At 38.0% G+C, this 21609-nt stretch overlaps 1 protein-coding gene across 27 annotated transcripts in view; it reads right to left on the reverse strand.

The window, feature by feature from the left end:
• The window catches only part of HERC4 (HECT and RLD domain containing E3 ubiquitin protein ligase 4), a 158748-nt gene that overhangs the window by 26661 nt on the left and 110478 nt on the right, over nucleotides 1-21609 (reverse strand). For 15 of the 27 annotated variants that reach the window (XM_055274468.2, XM_063637169.1, XM_063637164.1 and 12 more), the window contains 3 exons: nucleotides 12866-12964; nucleotides 10935-11102; nucleotides 10568-10711 (listed from right to left, as the gene is read on the reverse strand). In XM_055274468.2, the coding sequence (XP_055130443.1) occupies nucleotides 10568-10711; nucleotides 10935-11102; nucleotides 12866-12964 (411 nt within the window). Of the gene's footprint in view, nucleotides 1-10567; nucleotides 10712-10934; nucleotides 11103-12865; nucleotides 12965-15086; nucleotides 15111-21609 lie in introns of all 27 variants that reach the window. The other 12 variants (XM_055274469.2, XM_055274460.2, XM_063637165.1 and 9 more) reach the window with 1 other exon arrangement.

The raw sequence follows: 21609 nt of genomic DNA on the forward strand, positions 1-21609 counted from the left end.
CAACATTCTTAAAGAAAAGAATTCTCAACGCAGAATTTCCTATCCAGCCAAACTAAGCTTCATAAGTGAAGGAGAAATAAATACTTTACAGACAAGCAAATGCTGAGTGATTTTGTCACCACCAGGCCTGCCCTAAAAGAGCTCCTGAAGGAAGCACTAAACATGGAAAGGAACAACCGGTACCAGCCACTGCAAAAACATGCCAAATTGTAAAGACCATCGAGGCTAGGAAGAAACTGCATCAACTAACGAGCAAAATAACCAAGTAACATCATAATGACAGGATCAAATTCACACATAACAATATTAACTTTAAATGTAAATGGGCTAAATGCTCCAATTAAAAGACACAGACTGGCAAATTGGATAAGGAGTCAAGACCCATCAGTGTGCTGTATTTAGGAAACCCATCTCACGTGCAGAGACACACATAGACTCAAAATAAAGGGATGGAGGAAGATCTATCAAGCAAATGGAAAACAAAAAAAGGCAGCGGTTGCAATCCTAGTCTCTGATAAAATAGATTTTAAACCAACAAAGATCAAAAGACACAAAGAAGGCCATTACATAATGGTAAAGGGATCAATTCAACAAGAGCTAACTATCCTAAATATATATGCACTCAACACAGGAGCACCCAGATTCATAAAATAAGTCCTGAGTGACCTACAAAGGGACTTAAACTCCCACACAATAATAATGGGAGATTTTAACACTCCACTGTCAACATTAGACAGATCAACGAGACAGAAAGTTAACAAGGATATCCAGGAATTGAACTCAGCTCTGCACAAAGTGGACCTAATAGACATCTACAGAACTCTCCACCACAAATCAACAGAATATACATTTTTTTCAGCACCACACCACATCTATTCCAAAATTGACCACATGGTTGGAAGTAAAGCTCTCCTCAGCAAATGTAAAAGAACAGAAATTATAACAAACTGTCTCTCAGACCACAGTGCAATCAAAATAGAACTCAGGATTAAGAAACTCACTCAAAACCGCTCAACTACATGGAAACTGAACAACCTGCTCCTGAATGACTACTGGGTACATAATGAAATGAAGGCAGAAATAAAGATGTTCTTTGAAAACAGCGAGAACAAAGACACAACATACCAGAATCTCTGGGACACATTCAAAGCAGTGTGTAGAGGGAAATTTATAGTACTAAATGCCCACAAGAGAAAGCAGGAAAGATCCAAAATTCACACCCTAACATCACAATTAAAAGAACTAGAGAAGCAAGAGCAAACACATTCAAAAGCTAGCAGAAGGCTAGAAATAACTAAAATCAGAGCAGAACTGAAGGAAATAAGAGACACAAAAAACCCTTCAAAAAATTAATGAATCCAGGAGCTGGTTTTTGAAAAGATCAACAAAATTGATAGACCGCTAGCAAGACTAACAAAGAAGAAAAGAGAGAAGAATCAAATAGATGCAATAAAAAATGAAAAAGGGGATATCACCACCGATCCCACAGAAATACAATCTACCATCAGAGAATACTACAAACACCTCTATGCAAATAAACTAGAAAATCTAGAAGAAATGGAAAAATTCCTCGACAAATACACCCTCCCAAGACTAAACCAGGAAGAAGTTGAATCTCTGAATAGACCAATAACAGGCTCTGAAATTGTGGCAATAATCAACAGCTTACCAACCAAAAAGAGTCCAGGACCTGATGGATTCACAGCCGAATTCTACCAGAGGTACAAGGAGGAACTGGGACCATTCCTTCTGAAACTATTCCAATCGACAGAAAAAGAGGGAATCCTCCCTGACACATTTTATGAGGCCAGCACCGTCCTGATACCAAAGTCTGGCAGAGACACAACCAAAAAAGAGAATTTCAGACCAATATCCTTGATGAACATTGATGCAAAAATCCTCAATAAAATACTGGCAAACCGAATCCAGCAGCACATCAAAAAGCTTATCCACCATGATCAAGTGGGCTTCATCCCTGGGATGCAAGGCTGGTTCAACGTAAGCAAATCAATAAATGTAATCCAGCATATAAACAGAACCAAAGACAAAAACCACATGATTATCTCAACAGATGCAGAAAAGGCCTTTGACAAAATTCAACAACCCTTCATGCTAAAAACTCTCAATAAATTAGCTATTGATGGGACATATCTCAAAATAATAAGAGCTATCTATGACAAACCCACAGCCAATATCATACTGAATGGGCAAAAACTGGAAGCATTCCCTTTGAAATCTGGCACAAGACAGGGATGCCCTCTCTCACCATTCCTATTCAACATAGTGCTGGAAGTTCTGGCCAGGGCAATCAGGCAGGAGAAGGAAATAAAGGGTATTCAATTAGGAAAAGAGGAAGTCAAATTGTCCCTGTTTGCAGATGACATGATTGTATATCTAGAAAATCCCATTGTCTCAGCCCAAAATCTCCCTAAGCTGATTAGCAACTTCAGCAAAGTCTCAGGATACAAAATCAATGTACAAAAATCACAAGCATTCTTGTAAGCCAATCACAGACAAACAGAGAGCCAAATCATGAGTGAACTCCCATTGACAATTGCTTCAAAGAGAATAAAATACCTAGGAATCCAACTTACAAGGGATGTGAAGGACCTCTTCAAGGAGAACTACAAACCACTGCTCAATGAAATAAAAGAGGATACAAACAAATGGAAAAACATTCCATGCTCATGGGTTGTAAGAATCAATATCATGAAAATGGCCGTACTGCCCAAGGTAATTTATGGATCCAATGCCATCCCCATCAAGCTACCAATGACTTTCTTCACAGAATGGGAAAAAACTACTTTAAAGTTCATATGGAACCAAAAAAGAGCCCACACTGCCAAGTCAATCCTAAGCCAAAAGAACAAAGCTGGAGGCATCACACTACCTGACTTCAAACTATACTACAAGGCTACAGTAACCAAAACAGCACGGTACTGGTACCACAACAGAGACATAGATCAATGGAACAGAACAGAGCCCTCAGAAATAATGCCGCATATCTACAACTATCTGATCTTTGACAAACCTGACAAAAACAAGAAATGGGGAAAGGATTCCCTATTTAATAAATGGTGCTGGGAAAACTGGCTAGCCATATGTAGAAAGCTGAAACTGGATCCCTTCCTTACACCTTATACAAAAATTAATTCAAGATGGATTAAAGACTTACATGTTAGACCTAAAACCATAAAAACCCTAGAAGAAAACCTAGGCAATACCATTCAGGACACAGGCATGGGCAAGGACTTCATGTCTAAAACACCAAAACCAACGGCAACAAAAGCCAAAATTGACAAATGGGATCTAATTAAACTAAAGAGCTTCTGCACAGCAAAAGAAACTACCATCAGAGTGAACAGGCAACCTACAAAATGGGAGAAAATTTTCGCAACCTACTCATCTGACAAAGGGCTAATATCCAGAATCTACAATGAACTCAAACAAATTTACAAGAAAAAAACAAACAACCCCATCAAAAAGTGGGCGAAGGACATGAACAGGCACTTCTCAAAAGAAGACATTTATGCAGCCAAAAAACACATGCAAAAATGCTCATCATCACTGGCCATCAGAGAAATGCAAATCAAAACCACAATGAGATACCACCTCACACCAGTTAGAATGGCCATCATTAAAAAGTCAGGAAACAACAGGTGCTGGAGAGGATGTGGAGAAATAGGAACACTTTTACACTGTTGGTGGGACTGTATACTAGTTCAACCATTGTGGAAGTCAGTGTGGCGATTCCTCAGGGATCTAGAACTAGAAATACCATTTGACCCAGCCATCCCATTACTGGGTATATACCCAAACAACTATAAATCATGCTGCTATAAAGACACATGCACACGTATGTTTATTGTGGCACTATTCAGAATAGGAAAGACTTGGAACCAACCCAAATGTCCAACAACGATAGACTGGATTAAGAAAATGTGGCACATATACACCATGGAATACTATGCAGCCATAAAAAATGATGGGTTCATGTCCTTTGTAGGGACATGGATGAAACTGGAAACCATCATTCTCAGTAAACTATCGCAAGGACAAAAAACCAAACACTGCATGTTCTCACTCATAGGTGGGAATTGAACAATGAGAACTCATGGACACAGGAAGGGGAACATCACACTCTGGGGACTGTTGTGGGTTCGGGGGAGTGGGGAGGGACAGCATTAGGAGATATACCTAATGCTAAATGACGAGCTAATGGGTGCAGCAAACCAACATGGCACATGGATACATATGTAACAAACCTGCACATTGTGCACATGTACCCTAAAACCTAAAGTATAATAATAATTAAAAAAAAAAAAGGTTAACAAAGTGACAAGCCTTTAGCTAGACTGACCAAGGAAAAAAGAAGATTCAAATGACAAATCAGGAATGAAAGTGGGGCCATTATTATTTTACAGAAATAAGATTTTAAGAAAACATTATGAGCAATTGTATACCAACAAAATAGATAACCTGGAGGAAATGGACAAATTCCTAGAAACCTACAAACTACAGTTCTCTTTTGGTATTCATGGAGGACTGGTTCCAGGACCTGCAGCAAATACCAACACTGAAGGATACTCAAGTCCCTGATATAAAATGGTGTAGAGTATTTGCATATAATGTATGCACATCATCCTGTATATTTAAAATAATCTCTAAAATACTTATAATACCAAATACAATGTAAATGTTATGTGAATAGTTGTTATCCTATATTGTTTAAGGCATAATGACAAAAAGTCTGTTACATGTTCAGTACAGATGCGATTTTTTTTCTGATTATTTTTATCTGTGGTTAGTTGAATCCACAGATGTGAAACCCACAGATACAAAGGGCCAACTGAACTCAGCTAACACTACAAAAAAACTAGAAAATCTGAATAAACCCATAAAAATTAAAGAGATTAAATCTATAATTAAAAAATCTTCCAGGCCGGGCGCAGTGGCTCACTCCTGTAATCCCAGCACTTTGGGAGGCCGAGGAGGGTGGATCACAAGGTCAGGAGATCGAGACCAGCCTGGCTAACACAGTGAAACCCTGTTTCTACTAAAAAATAAAATAAAATAAAATAAAATAAAAATACAAAAAGTACAAAAACTAAGCCGGGCATGGTGGGCACCTGTAGTCCCAGCTTCTTGGGAGGCTGAGGCAGGAGAATCGCTTGAACCCAGGAGGCAGAGGTTGCAGTGAGCTGAGATCGTGCCACTGCACTCCAACTGGGGCAACAAAGTGAGACTGTCGCAAAAAAAAATAAAAAATAAAAATAATAAAAATCTTCCAACAAAGAAAAGCCAAGGATCAGATTCTACCAAACATTTAAAGGAGAATTAACACCAATTCTCAAATTCTTCCAAAAGATCACAGCAGAGGGAATATTTCCTAAATCATTCTATGAGGTCATTACTATCAAAATACCAGAAAAGGCCCTTGCACACACACCCCAAAACAAAAAAAACAGTAACCAAACAAAAATCCAACCCTACCAACCAATATCCCTTATGACTATAGATGTGAAAATTGTCAACAAAATAATAGCAACCTCAATCAAGTAGCCTATTAAAAGGATTATACACTATTACCCCAGTGGGTATTTACCCCAGGAATGCAAGGGTGATTCAACATAAGAAAATCAACCAGCTTAATGTACCATATTAACAGAATGAAACAAACCACATGGTAATCTCTACTGATGTAGAAAAAGCATTACATGGATGGGCACGGTGGCTCACGCCAGCACTTTCAGTGGCTGAGGCAGGTGGATCACTTGAGGTCAGGAGTTTGAGACCAGCCTGGCCAACATGGTGAAACCTCATCTCTACCAACAATATAAAAAACTAGCCAGGTATGGTGGCGTGCACCTGTAATCTCAGCTACTTGGGAGGCTGAGGCAAGAGAATCGCTTGGACCTGGAAGGTGGAGTTTGCAGTAAGCTGAGATTGTACCACTGCACTCCAGCCTGGAGGACAGAGCAAGACTCCATCAAAAAAACAAAAAACAAAGATAAAAAAAAAAAAAAAAAAAAAGGAAAACCATTACACAAAAGAGTATCTCCAATATTCTTTTATGATAAAAATGCTGAACAAACTAGGGACAGAAGGGAATTTCCTTAACATCATAAAGGGAATTTGGGAAAAATCCACAGGTAACATCCTACTATTATACCTTTTCTGAGAGGGTGGTCCAGTATGAGTATGTCTGAGGTTGAGCTTTTGACCAGTGCAGCCTGAAGACTCCACAGATACATATAGGGGAGATTTTTTTTTTTTTTTTTTTTGAGACACAGTCTTGCTGTGTCCCCAGGCTGGAGTGCAGTGGCACAATCTCAGCTCACTGCAGCCTCCGCCACCCAGGTTCAAGTGATTCTCCTGCCTCAGCCTCCCAAGTAGCTGGGACTACAGGCGCGCTCCACCACGCCCAGCTAATTTTTGTATTTTTAGTAGAGACAGGGCTTCACCATGTTGGCCAGGCTGGTCTTGAACTCCTGACCTCAGGTGATCCAACCACCTCAGCCTCCCAAAGTGCTGGGATTACAGGCGTGAGCCACCATACCCAGCCCTACAGGGGAGATTTAAGTAAATATCCTAAAGATTATGGCAGTAAGGTTTCTCATTGATGATGAAAGTTATATACATAATGTGGAAAGGAAGAAGGCTAGAGTAAATTCTTTGGTGTTTGGATAGAATTAGAAGTATCAGTTTGATTTCATGGTCTTCAACATATATACAGCTCTAAATATAGATAAGTCTATGGATGCATGTGTATATACACACATACAGATCCTATTTCTATCAGCTGAAAGAACCCAGTAGAACTACTGACTCCCATGAAGCAAGAAGTACTACACTTAGCACCCAGAGCTTGATTTCTAAATACCATTTTCCACTTAAAGTCAGGGCTCTTATGAAAAATGGCTAATGCCACGGCTGGGGTGGAGAAAACACAAGATAAAACTGGAATGCTTACCGTACCAAATGTAAGGAAATGCTTGAAGAATAATGGGGATATGTCAGAAGTACACCAAAGAGTAGAGCCGGCTCTAAGGGGCTCTCACCAGCCAAGCTGAGTTAGAACTTGAAAGGTCCCAAGGAGATTCATGATAAAGCTTATTACAACTGCCCCTCCCTTGGTCTCAAAACATTATCTCTTTGCAAAACTGACTAAAGGCAGACAGAACTCTGTGTTTCTAACAGGACAGCCCCCAACCTCATATGCCCTCTCAAATTCTACCTGCTACACCACTACAAACTTCCCTATTTATAAAGAGACCAGTGCCAGGAAGGAGGCTAGGATTTGAGCAGATTGTCCACTTACCTCAGAGGCCATTAGGAGTAACTCCATCATGTCTTATATGCCTGTTTACAGAACAAATACAAAGCCTCGAAACTCATAGGTTATCCCCAAACCCACATCCATATGGCATTGTGAGATGCCCTCAAGTCTGACACAATTTTATGACTGTCCTTGCTCCACCAAACCCTTTCACTGTTTGTTCTGGAACTCACAATCTACCATTTGGAAAACTGCTTATATCCTAAACTCCAAATTTTTTCCCCTTTTTGTCTAAGGAAACAAGACTGTCTCCTGAGGACACCATTTCCTCTGCAGCTCTCACAAATGGTGTCACTTTTCAATCCTTCATATGATTGCATCTAGAGCTAAGGTAGGTCTCCTTGCTCTTCCGTGTTTCTAGACTTCCTTCCATTTGCCATCCTAAAATTTCCAACTCCTCTGAAACACAGGCCAAGTGACTGTATTCCCTGCAACTGTTCCTTGGGCAGTTGTATAAAAAACCTTCCACAATTCCTTTATTCACAAACTTTGGCACTATCTTATGCTTTCTTTCTCTACCACTATTTCTGCCATTGTTTTTGGCAACTTCAATATCCAGACAAAAAAAAATGCGTATAACACACTAGCCTCTCAGTTTCTGGACCTGTCTGTTTCCAACAGTCTTGTTCTCCACCACACCTCAATGCCCATACCCATGGTTATATCTTACATTCAACTACAACCCTCCAAATCTCAAATTTCAAGCATTCCATAACTAACCATTACCTCTGACTTCTTATCTCAGCCTTTCAATACAATTCCTTTATTTATTTGTCCAAACCAAGCCCACACAAAGCTGTAATTCCATAATCCCTCACTATAATAACTCCCTTGCCTTTTACTCCCTTCTGTGTTACATTCACTTGCTAAAACCAAAACGTGATTAAAATCAACTGTTGGTCCTATCCTTACCTCTATCCAAACAGCTAAACGTTGACTAAAGACAGTCTCGTTTTGTCACCAGGCTGGAGTGCAGTGGCGCGACCTTGGCTCACTGCAACCTCCGCCTATTGGGTTCAAGTGATTCTCCTGCCTCAGCTTTCCAAGTAGCTGGGATTACAGGCGTGCACCACCACGCCCAGCTAATTTTTGTATTTTTAGTAGAGACAGGGTTTCATCATGTTGGCTAGACTGGTCTTGAACTCCTGACCTCCACCTTGGCCTCCCAAAGAGCTGGGATTAGAGGTGTGAGCCCGGTCAAAAAATACTTATTTTAAAATATCTTAAAGACTCATAAATTGGAGGTCAGGCGTGGTGGCTCACGCTTGTAATCCCAGCACTCTGGGAGGCGGAGGCGGGTGGATCACAAGGTCAGGAGATTGAGACCATCCTGGCTAACATGGTGAAACCCCGTCTCTACTAAAAATATTTTAAAAATTAGCCAGGTATGGTGGCAGGTGCCTGTAGTCCCAGCTACTCGGGAGGCTGAGGCAGGAGAATGGCGTGAATCTGGGAGGCAGAGCTTGCAGTGAACCAAGATTGTGCCACTGTACTCCACCCTGGGCGTCAGAGCGAGACTCAGTCTCAAAAAAAAAAAAAAAAAAAAGACTCCTAAATTGCACAAATAATATAAAGAACTCCCATGTACCCTTCACTCAGTTTTCTCCAGTGGTAACAGCTTACATAGCCATGGTCAAAACCAGGAAAACTACTTTGGTATGTAATATATTGCTATCTACATATATATACATACATATATCTATATTTAAAGGAGGATAGCCCATATTTTCAAAAGATCACCTATAGGAAGAGGGGGAAAACAAGGTGGAGCTTGACTTCTTGTAACACATCTTATTTTGTAGATTTGACTTTGGAAGTATGTAGATATTTTATATCATTGTAAAACTAAATTGAATTTGAACAAGCAATCCCTAAAAACAAGTTAGCTTAAATGAGTATTCACTTGGTGGTATAACAATAGAGTATAACAATTTTAAGTGATATCAAAACTATATTATCTGGCTGTCTATCTATATTAGGGTATACCCTTTGGACAAAAAGAACTGAGAAACAATTTAAAAAATTTTAGTAATCATAATATTGGTGGTAATGTTGGTATTGTTAGGCAGTAAAAATGTGTAAGATAAGTCTGGAACATTCTGTCATAGTAAGTATACAAGCTAGCAAGGAAGGTACCAAAAAGTATATAGGCTGTTTCAAAAGGAGTTGGGCACCAATCTTAAGAGCTCTCCTTGAACAAAGATGGGACAATATGAGCATCAATAAAGACAATAACTGCAGTGGATTGAAAAACATCAAGTATGTTTAAACCTATGAATACATAATGATACTTGAAAGCAAAACACAAAAAATGAATTATTACCAGTGGACTACGCTAATGAACCAACTCATTCTTTTGAAAAATTGGTAACTAAATAGAATCCTTTCCTATGAATTACACTACTAAGGAATCAGAAAATGTGAGGAAATTTCTCTATACAGAAGTATCCAAGCTAATAAATGAACAAGAAATATTAGAGTAGCACACCATTTTGCAACCCCTGATGAATTAGAGTCTAGGCACTAAGCTGCTAACATTACACAAGACAGCCAGCCTCCAGGCAGAATGATTAAATATTACATTGAGGTTTTTACAACCAATAGTTATTCTATTTAAATTTCTTTCAAGTCAGGAGTTCTACTAAACTGATCCATCCTTTTCACTTATGATCACTAAATTGGGTCAGCAAACTTTCTATAAAGAACCAGATGGCAAATATTTTGGGGTTTCCTGGACATAGGGTCACTGTTGTAATTACTTAAACTCTGCCTCTGCTATTGTAGCATGAAAGCAGCCTTGGACAATACGTAAAAGAGTGGGTGTAACTTTTTTTTCTTTGAGATTAATGGGCTATAGTCTGCTGACCTGCTCTAAATGACAAGGTAGATAAATCAATGATCCCTAATGATAAATTAATTTTTCCCAGAAAAAAAGTCAATCTGGTGATTATTATTCAATCCTCAAATTGAAATCAGCAGAAGGAATAGTCAACATTATTTTCTGGCTAACCATCTCTTAATTTATTACGTTAATTTAAAATGTGTGGTAAGCATCAAATGTATTTTGACAACTCCAAGTCCAAAGTTTATAATTTTTCAAATTGTAATAAAGCAGATCTTACATGTTAGGGATCCAGTAGTAATTTATTTACTGAATTAACTTGATACATACAGGTATAAATACATAGGCATATACACAGAAGTAATTTAGATGGTTGGACATTTTACCTTATCAGAAAACCAAATGAGCCTGGAATCTTCATAATACCTAAACATGCCATATTTAGGATCCAATAATTCCCTCATGATGAGCAAGAAAAATTCTTTGCGCACCCCTCCTGCATCCACAGCATCTTCTCCAACAAATATAACCTAAAATAGCACAATAGAAACATCAAATAGACTGTAAAGAAATGAAAGTACATTCTGGAGACCGTAGAACATGTTATTTATTACTAATACTCTATAATTAATAGTTTAAAATATATATAATTTTATTTATTAAGTTTTGAAGATCACTAAAAACAAACAGAAAGATTTTAAACATAGCTTCTGAATAAAAGTCCCAATTATACCACAGAAAATGTTAAATTACCTTGAGTGGCTTCTTGTAATCTATGTTCTTTGTTTTCCTAAGGACTTCCATTGCATCTCCTACAATATTTTCTCTACGCACCACTAGAATTAAGCAGGGATTCACAGATTCAATCACTGGGAGAAAAAGAGAGGAGACATTCTGCCTGTGGGCCTGATCAATAGCCATCTGGAAAACAAAAGATAAACATTTTAACAGCAATGCTACAATAAAGCTACTGTGACTGAAACAAGCTAACCTCTACCTATTAGTTACAGGTATTCTATAATTCCTATGCTACTGAATTAACATAGCACCTAACACAGTATCCAGTACAGCATAAAACTTAATAAACTAAGCATAAAGTGTACCCTTTTGAATGTTTTTATATTAATGTATAATGTATAACTCATAACACCATTAAAGTAAGCCAGTACAGAACGATAGTAATACTGATAAATCTGAGCATTGGTTTTTCTAAAAAACATTCACTGGAGGGGAGGGTAAAGAGTGGGGAGAAAAAAACAAACCTTTAAAGAGTATTAAGGAACAGGCTGGGCACAGTGGCTCACGCCTGTAATCCCAGCACTTTGGGAGGCCAATGAGGGCAGATTACTTGAGGTCAGGAGTTCGAGACCAGCCTGGACAACATGGTGAAACCCTGTCTCTACTAAAAATGCACAATTAGCAGGGCATGGTGGCAGGTGCCTGTAATCCCAGCTACTCAGGAGGCTGAGGCAGGAGAATCACTTGAACCCAGGAGGCAGAGGTTCCAGTGAGCTGAGACTGTACCACTGGACTACAGCCTGGGCAACAAGAGCAAAACTCCGTCTCGAAAATAAAAAACAAACAATAAGGAACAATCTGGCTAAGGAAGTATTACACAAATTCACTTAACTGAGTGATCATGGTATGTGCTCACGAACCAAGGATTTGACTTTTACCATTTAAAACTTTTGTTCTTTTATTACGGTTCTCCCTCAGTTCTTGTTCTAAAATGGAATATCCCATGGTAAAATCACCAAGTTATTAACTTACCGTTTTAACAAAGACCTCCAAAAAACTGGTTTACTAGCTGTTAGTATAGAACACTACAAAAATATTTAGAATACCAAATGCATTTATTTGAACAGAATAAAAATGGTTACCAAGATTTGAAGGTTTTTAATTTTTTAAAATATTTTTAGACTATTAAATATTCAAGCTTTCTTTTCATCCTTTCCTTAATCCTTAGTTGGTATAGTCAGATATTCTATACCAGAGGAAGCAGCTCAAAATCTTTTTTATTTACAGGATCAAATGATAAAGCAAACTTACTGTAACCCTTTAAAGTCATAATATGAAGTAGTTTTAAAAATCCTCTCCATAAATGAAAGAACGCTCAACATAAAATGGATGGGAAAGGGTGATAGGAAGGGGAAAAGAAAGAGGAATAGGAGATAATGGTGACCAACCCCAGGAAAATGTTTAATACCTTATTATTAAAACTTTCTTCAAGGAAATTTCACATCTTCTTCCTAACAAAGAAATCAAATGCTTCCTACTTTTAACATCTCTCACCTCTAGTGACTTCCATCTCTTACTAAGCATATAAAAAGGGGACATATAATGAAACAAGATTTTGAAACAAACCAACATCTTATCAAGTAAACTAGTAAAACGGTTTATAAAGATTGAATATTTCTGTAATGAAAGAGGCTTATACAATTTGTAATACATAAAATGATCATAGGTTAGGTTATTTCATTTTCACTGCAACCTTTTTTTATAAATGCCCTCATAAGAATACACATATCACATGCAGCAGTCTTCTTTATAGCTACCCAAAGTACTTCGTGTACCTTCATTACTGATCCTAGGAAAATTTCAAATATTTACTGTCCAAAAACATCAAAGAAACAATTAAAAAAAAAAACCCTCTCAAATTAGATTAGTATTATATAATATTTTACCTGCATCTGTAAGACTGCATCGGTCTGTAACAGAGTAGTTTTTGCTTGGGCATCAAATACAAATGGATATGTACAGATTGTAACAGGGATATCTGCCAACTGGAAATAAAAAATTAACTTATTAGTACAAGTTGATTTGTGATATACTTACTGTGGATGCTGTCATTTCTTATAAAGTGGACTACATTCTTTGTTTATTCACTCATGTGGTTCTGGAATTACAAATAAAACATGCTGCTTACAGAATTATTAAAAATTAAATGAGGCATTGGAATAAACCCAATTTTAGGGGGCAACTGTAAACTTGAGAGTCTATACAATCATATACTGCATGTATCTTTTGCTTAGCATATGGTAACTGCAAATCTCAGTGAATGAGGTTGCAAATTTGTTCTAAAATTGGGGGCTCCTATGTTAAATGCGATAGCCAATTCTTACATGTTAGGGCAACTGCAGTAACTGAGGCTAATGACAAGTAATCTGCCTATTCCTTCATTTAACAGATATTGAGTATAACGTCATTAGGGTATCAAAATTATTATGAGTCCAATAATCTGTTCATTTACTTAATATACAAAAAAGTACCATTAGTATTACTATTCTGTTAGCCTTTAAAGTTAGGAAAACTGATCTATTATTATCATCATTAGACGTTAGACACTTTACAGACAATTACTTATCCTGGCAGGTAATGTATTGATTGCTAAGTATTTTAATAGTGCAGTAAAATATAAAGAGTTATGAACTGCCAGTCACACATTCTTGTAGTTGGAGGACGATCTACTTCTACCATCTGCCCAATAAGACAATATCTTTGTGCCTGCCCTGACTCAGAGCCCCTGCTATAAGACTTCTAATGAAGAATTAATACACCATAAAACAATCCACTTCTTAGTGATTAGACAGTTCTTTATAGTCTGAATCTGCACTTCTTTTTTTTTTTTTTTTCCAGACAGAGTCTCGCACTGACGCCAGGGCTGGAGTGCAATGGTGCGATTTAGGCTCACTGCAACCTTCGCTTCCGGGGTTCAAGCGATTCTCCTGCCTCAGTCTCCCGAGTAGCTGGGATTACAGGTGCCTGCCACCACACCCAGCTAATTTTTTGTATTTTTAGTAGAGATGGGGTTTCACTAGGTTGGCCAGGCTAGTCTTGAACTCCTGACCTCATGATCCACCCGCCTCGGCCTCCCAAAGTGCTGGGATTACAGGCGTGAGCCACTGTGTCCAGCCTGAATCTGCATTTCTATATATCACTATGCATCACTTAGTCTTTGCTTTGCCCCTGCTGGGAAGTGTATGTAGTTTAAATATTTTAAGTCCTAATCATGCTCTCCCTAAATTGTATTTTATTCCATTCTAAACATTCACTCTTCAGTATTTTTCATGTGACAAGGTTTACCTCCATTCTATATTTGTGGCACTGCCTAGCTAATGATCATAAAAACTAATTTTACTTCTCTGAAATTCAAAAAAGTACCCTTTGGCTTCAAAACTCTATGTTTTCATAATTTTAAGTGCTAATTCTATCTGACAATGAGGAAGCAAACAATATTAGAGCTATAATTTAAAGCTAACTCAAAATGCTTCATTGGTTCAAGTGCTGGGAAAAACATAGCAACCAACAAAAAGCAAATCAAAGCAAAACCTGACATCTATAACAGATAAAGAAGGTATTATAATGTTCCCAAGTGTTAAAAGGGTAGTCTAGGGTTATTGATTACTTAAACCAAAGTGCTAGAACTTTATATATTAGAAGTGAGAAAGATAATCATACAAAAAGTTTAACTTTGTGACCATTTTGAGTATCAATTAATCAATTTTAAAAATGAAGTTTTTTTACCTCTCTAATATAAAATGTTTTCAGCCACATTAGGTAGGCATTTGCTAAATTTTAAAATAAAAGTTTGCTTTTTTATATTCTGAGGACACATTACATTTTATACTGGAAGACTTGAGGAGGACAGAAACTAATCTGAAGCAAATATTGTTGAGGCATCATATAGGTGTAAAGTTAACAGAATTTCATTTTCTTCAGAAAACTTCTGAAATGTTATACAAGATAATCTCCACAGACTCAATTTTAAAAAATGATACTTATATATATCTATTTATTTACATTTTTTAACCACACCAAAAAAAAGGAATCTTTGGCTCTTCTATTACTCAGGAGAAAATGGAGTATATGTTACTCTAAATATGAGCTTTATTACACCAAACTTACCTCAGTTAATCCATGGTTGACATCCTAAGACAGCAGCGCAGAATATAACAATAACGAGTAAAGAGCAATGTTAGTGTCCAAATTTAACTATTTCTATTCAAGGTAGCATTTCATATATTTTGCTACAGCAGAATATTGAAGTAATGAGGTAGAAAATACATCTACAATCAAATACACTCCCTACACATGCATCTTATATATCTATATCTATTAATGTAAGATCTTTGTTTCAGGTACCTTGTGATCATAAAATGATTGAGGCTTGAACATAATGAAATTTGTTTTCAGCAATTAAACATCCCCATTTGCAGAATTTAGGCAGAATAAGAAAACTAATCCTATGCCTGGCTTGGTCTTAAAAAAAATTTTTATGGCTCAGTTTTTCTACTTAAAAAAATGGAAAAAACATTCCTCAGACTTTAAGACTTTAAAATCTCAGCAAAATGTCTGACAGTGTTTAGTAGATTAAAATGCCATATGGACACAAAGTGAGAAAAAATAAGCCATAAATTGTTTTTATTTGACAGAAAAAAAAACAGTAAAACATAAGGTATCTTACATTAAGCATTCTTTAAAACTGAATTAATTTAAAATAGAAAGTACAGGACAGGGAAAAAGGTTGGTAAGCAAAAAGAAATGAAGAGAGAAAGATATATTTATTAAGGCAGTAATAGTGGAAATTATAATGAAAGCTTACCACTTCATTGAACAGAAATGTACATTTTCTTGTAGAAAGTTTCCACATATGCTCAGAGCACAGACTCGTGTAAAGCACCAGAATCTTCAGAAATATGTTACTAAATTTGTGGATGGTGCCTTGTGTTGTGAGGAATTAATTTTACCCCAGAAGAGAGGGCATTGCCCTAGGTTACTAGTAGGTGACCTATAGACCTGTGCAATATCATGCCTGATAGGAGTGTCTTTGTTTGCCTGGCGCTTTAGCCACTGGACAATGTGACTTATGATAGGGGCTTGGGCCATGTGCTGTCAGTTCTGCTTCCAGAAGAGCTGGGAACTAGAGGTCACTACATGAGCAGGATGTGATTTAACCCCAGTAAAAACTCTGGGCACCAGGGTTCTGGTGAGCTTCTTTGGCTGGAAATACTCTGTATTGTCACACATCTATGCCAGGAAAGTAATTCATCCATGACTCTACAAGGAAAGGACAACAGAAGCTCTGTCTCTGATTATCTTTCCAGACTCTGCCCTGTGTGCTTTTTCCCTTGGTTGATTTTTTTTTCTCAGATTGAACTTTCTATTTGTCACTATTAAAAGCCTAAATTTTTTTTTTTTTTGAGACGGAGCTTCGATCTTGTTGCCCAGGCTGGAGTGCAATGGTGCAATCTCGTCTCACCGCAACCTCTGCCTCCCGGGTTCAAGCAATTCTCCTGCCTCAGCCTCCCGAGTAGCTGGGATTATAGGCATGCACCACCACGCCTAGCTAATTTTGTATTTTTAGTAGAGATGGGGTTTCTCCATGTTGGTTAGGCTGGTTTTGAACTCCTGACCTCGTGAGCTGTCCACCTCAGCCTCCCCAAGTGCTGGGATTATAGGCGTGAGCCACCGCGCCTGGCCAAAAGCCTAAATTTTAAACAGATTCTTGGATTTATGGTCCACATCCATCAGCTCATATAACTTTAGCACCTGTCACATCCCCAGTAGCCTTTCTAGAACTACTACCTTCACAATTAGCTCCCTGGTTTTCCCACTTCAAACTTGGGCGTCTTTAGCATTTTTACTTTTCTAACAAGGACAAGCATGGAGAGGATAAACAGACTGGCAAGCCTTTTCTTTATATTTTCCAACGTTTATCGACCACTTCTTTCAAGTCACTTGTCTGAACCTCTTGAATCATGATTTTCATCACTTTCTTGTCGATTTGGCAGACCTGTTGGTGCTGAGAGTAAGAGGGTCTTCTGTATCTGACTGTTGCGTTTCTTAGTAAAACCAACACAGAACAGATGAAGCAAATAACCATTAGTGGTCTTGACATTAACATGAGCTTCTTTCATGATCTACCAGTTTTTGACCATGGAACTCATTTTGTCACAGGTAAGATCCATGCTATGGAAGTTAGGTAGTTTAGCGCCTCAACATCCTCAGTAGTCAGCTTGAATTTTTAAAATGCAATTTCATCATTCTGCAGATCAGAAAGGTTCACTTCAAATATACACAACACTTGAGGCCATCAGATATAATTTTGGTTCCTTGAGTCCTGGTGACTAGTGTTTCTCTCCAATATTTCTTACACTAAACATAGCACGTGCTTTCATACCATATCTGTCTTTTTTAGAAAGTAGATTAACCATTTCTTTGCTCCCTATTTGTCACCTTTCATAAGGTGCTTGTTCTTGCCAAATGTCATGGTGCTGCTCAGAGAGTCAAAAGGACCTTGGCTGATTTTAACCTATTAGCCTTTCCCTGTAATAAACTCTAATCATCAGTGTAACAATTTTCAGTGAGTTCTGGGAGGCCTTGTAGCAAATTATCAAACCTAAGGGTAGTTTGGGGGACCCTACCCAAACTCACAATTGGTATCAGAAGTGAGGGCAGTCTTGTGTAAACTGTTCTCTTTAACTTTGTAGTTGACTAGGTTCCCACATGTCACCAGGGATATTATTGAAGGATTTAAGATATTAGCAAAGACTTTGGGTTCTCTCACTATACTGTGTTAAGTAAAGCCAAAGCAGTATAAGCATAAGCAAAACATCACTCTATGCAAATCCTATTCAGAAGAAGAATATTATTGACAAGAATTTCTTTAAAAAAATTCACAGTACCAAGTTATTACCACATAAATGCTCCAACTGGCAGTGTAAACAAGATGAAAGTCTTTAGAGACTGTTCTGCAAAAAAGCCTTTAGATTACACTCTGTTTAGCTAGAAGGCAATATAAAAGGAACATCTGAAATCCTTTTATAGTATACCTTGTGGGACTTTTTTTGAAAAAAGAACTTTATTATTTTAAAGCAGCTTTAGATTCACAGCAAAATTGAAAGTAAGGTGCAGGGACTTCCAATATAACCTTATCCTCACGTATGCACAGCCTTCATATCACCAATATTCCTCTTGTAGGACATTTAAAAAGTGCTATTACTACTAAGAAAGTTTAAATAAGCAAAAAAAAAAGCCTATAAAAATTTATCTATGGCCTGCTTGATAACTATACTATATATCAAGGGAGTTTATAGTATGGGAGATGGATTTTCTTCTTAGCTAAACAATGAAATATTAGTATGTATGCATTATCTTTTTTACTACTACATGTAAGTAGATATAGATGTTATACATATCATTATACATTGGGGAAGTCAGTAAGATAATGTTAGAATTTATAGTGCGACTAAACCATACTAAGCAGAATATAATTTGGTTACACTAAAAATTGGGAGAGAAAGATGTGAACTGGCAAGAATATGAAAAATAATAGGACATGTGAAAAACTTCAGAAAAAGAGAGATGATTAGACATTAGGTATAATCACTTTTCTAAGAGAGAGAGGCACCAAAGGGAAAACCAGATAAAGATAATTAACTAAAAGTATCAGAAAGGGAAGAAAAAATAGCAAAGAATTTGGTAGTAACCAATCAGGTATTTTTACAAACAATTTAAAAGCAAAGTTAAAGGAGGATAAGGAAACTGAGAATAGTACCTAGAAAGTCCTCTTAGAAAATGTTTCATTATAGTGCACATAGAGAAAGGCAGCAAGAGAACAGTTATTAGACACGTCAGAATAAAAGCTACTGCCAAATTTGTAGCCTGTGTCAAGGTAGCCAGCAACAATAATCACCATTTTATAAAGACTTAACGTGTGCCAGAAATTAAGTCCTTCACAGGGATCATATAAATTAATCTTCTCAAAACTTTTTAAGGTAGGTACTAATATCCTAATTTACAGAAAACAAAATGAAATCTCAGAGACATTAAGTAATTTTCCCAAGGACAGAACTGAATATATGCTGAGGTGGGATTTGAACCCAGGCACTCTCATAAAAGTTACTCTGCTTTCTCATCATACATATTTATGTTGTGAGTTAGAATTCTTAATCATTACAACATTCTCCATAATAAATTAACTTAATTTTCCAATTTGTAATTTTATTATTTATTTCTTTTTTGAGATGGAGTCTCACTCTGTTGCCCAGGCTGGAGTGCAGTGGCATAATCTCAGCTCACTGCAACCTCCACCTCTTGGGTTCAAGCCATTCTCCTGCCTCAGCCTCCCAAGTAGCTGGGATTACAGGTGCCCACCACCATGCTTGGCTAATTTTTGTATTTTTAGTAGAAACAGGGTTTCACCATCTTGGCCAGACTGGTCTAGAACTTCTGACCTCAGGTGATCTGCCCGCCTCGGCCTCCCAAAGTGCTGGGACGTAAGCCACCGCACCCGGACTGTAATGTTATTTATAAATTTGTTGTGGTCTTAGAGTTCTTTTAACAGCTAAGCACCAAGAGTTTAGAACTAGTTTAATGTGTGTATATATTTATATAATATGTAAGTGAACACTGGGCTTCTTAAGAAATTGTTCTTCTTTAAAAGGGTCCACATATCTCTCCAAATGTTCTGAATCCTTTCAAAAACACTGCTAAAAGACCTAGGGTACCCTGGTTGGTGTGTGAGGGTTTATATGCAAAGTCTTGGTATGAACAAGGTTCATTTCCTGAAGAATCAATTTTCCTCAATGACAAATAAATTAAATCTCTTTTTGTTTTGTTTTTTTTTTTTTTTGAGACGGAGTCTCGCTCTGTCGCTCAGGCTGGAGTGCAATGGCACAATGTCGGCTCACTGCAAGCTCCGCCTCCCGGGTTCACGCCATTCTCCTGCCTCAGCCTCTCCGAGTAGGCGCCCGCCACCACGCCCGGCTAATTTTTTTGTATTTTTAGTAGAGACGGGGTTTCACCGTGGTCTCGATCTCCTGACCTCGTGATCCGCCCGCCTCGGCCTCCCAAAGTGCTGGGATTACAAGCGTGAGCCACCGCGCCCGGCTAATTAAATCTCTTTTATATTGCAATAAATATCTATTATGCCCATAATGCAAAATTTGCATTTAAAGATAGAAAATTAGCCTTAGTTCAAGTCTTGCTGAAGGAAGGTTAAATCCTTAAGAGATATGTCATTTCTCCTGCCTTCACAGGTTCTCTAAAGGAAGAGTTTGAGAAGCTTTACCTAAGTCAGAGATGAAGAAAAAAGGAAATATTTATTCAAAACTCTGCTGAGGTCAATTATTTTCTTTCTTAAAAAATTATCCCTTGCCAGGCGCGGTGGCTCACGCCTGTAATCCCAGCACTTTGGGAGGCTGAGGCGGGCGGATCACCAGGTCAGGAGATCGAGACCATTCTGGCTAACATGGTGAAACCCCGTCTCTACTAAAAATACAAAAAAATTAGCCGGGTGTGATGGCGGGCGCCTGTAGTCCTGGCTACTCGGGAGGCTGAGGCAGGAGAATGGCGTGAACCCGGGAGGCGGAGCTTGCAGTGAGCCAAGATCGCGCCACTGCACTCCAGCCTGGGTTACAGAGCAAGACAACGTCTCAAAAAAAAAAAAAAAAAAAAAAAAAAAAAAAAAAAAAAATTATCCCTTGATTCCAGCTACCACTCCTTTTTTTTTTTTTTTTTTTTTTTTTGCTCCTCTTCAATGCAGAACTTCTTCAAAGTATTGCCAATGGTTGTTACTGCTTCCTTACCTCTAAATTTCTCTTTACAACACCCCAACCCTAGAATGGTATTATCAAGGTTACCAATTACCTTCATGTAACCAAATTCACTGTCAATTCTATGGTTTCATCCTCCTCCTCTGCAGCATTCAACAGTCTCTCTTTCACTTTTAAATTCTGGTTTCCAAGACTCTCCTAGTTTTCCCTCTACCACACCTGCTTTTTAATCTTTGTGGATTTCTCTCCTTTCCTCACTTCATATCCAATCCATCAGTGATTTTTATTTTCCTTTTGTCTCCAAGATTCCCTTTTATCTCCACGACGTATTCCAAGTCCATTTCCTTCTTCCATCTAAACAACCATCATCCTAGTCAAACCCATCATTTCCTCTCCCCTAATCTACTAAAATATAGCTTTCTCATGGATCTCCATCTTTCATTTCTGTCCCGTTCCCTACACAGCCAACAAAGTGATTATTCAAAAGGATCAGATTAAGTTTCCCCTGTTTATCATTAACACTTTAGATAAAATCCAAATTCCTAATGCTAGTTTCCTAAACTCTGTATGATTTGGCCCCTGCCCATTTCTCTGTTCCCTCCTCACTCCCATAAGACATGCTGGCTGTTTTCCTTTCTTTCTTTCTTTTTTTTTTTTGAAAGGAGTCTCACAGCGTCGTCCGTGCTGGAGTGCAATGGTGCAATCTAGGCTCGCTGCAACCTCCACCTCCTGGGTTCAGGCAATTCTCCTGCCTTAGCCTCCCGAGTAGCTGGGATTACAGGCGCCCACCACCATGCCTGACTAAGTTTTTGTATTTTTAGTAGAGACAGGGTTTCACCATGTTGGCCAGGCTAGTCTCGAATTCCTGACCT

The sequence above is a fragment of the Symphalangus syndactylus genome, chromosome 4 (genome assembly GCF_028878055.3).
Source record: "Symphalangus syndactylus isolate Jambi chromosome 4, NHGRI_mSymSyn1-v2.1_pri, whole genome shotgun sequence".
Lineage (NCBI taxonomy): Eukaryota > Metazoa > Chordata > Mammalia > Primates > Hylobatidae > Symphalangus > Symphalangus syndactylus.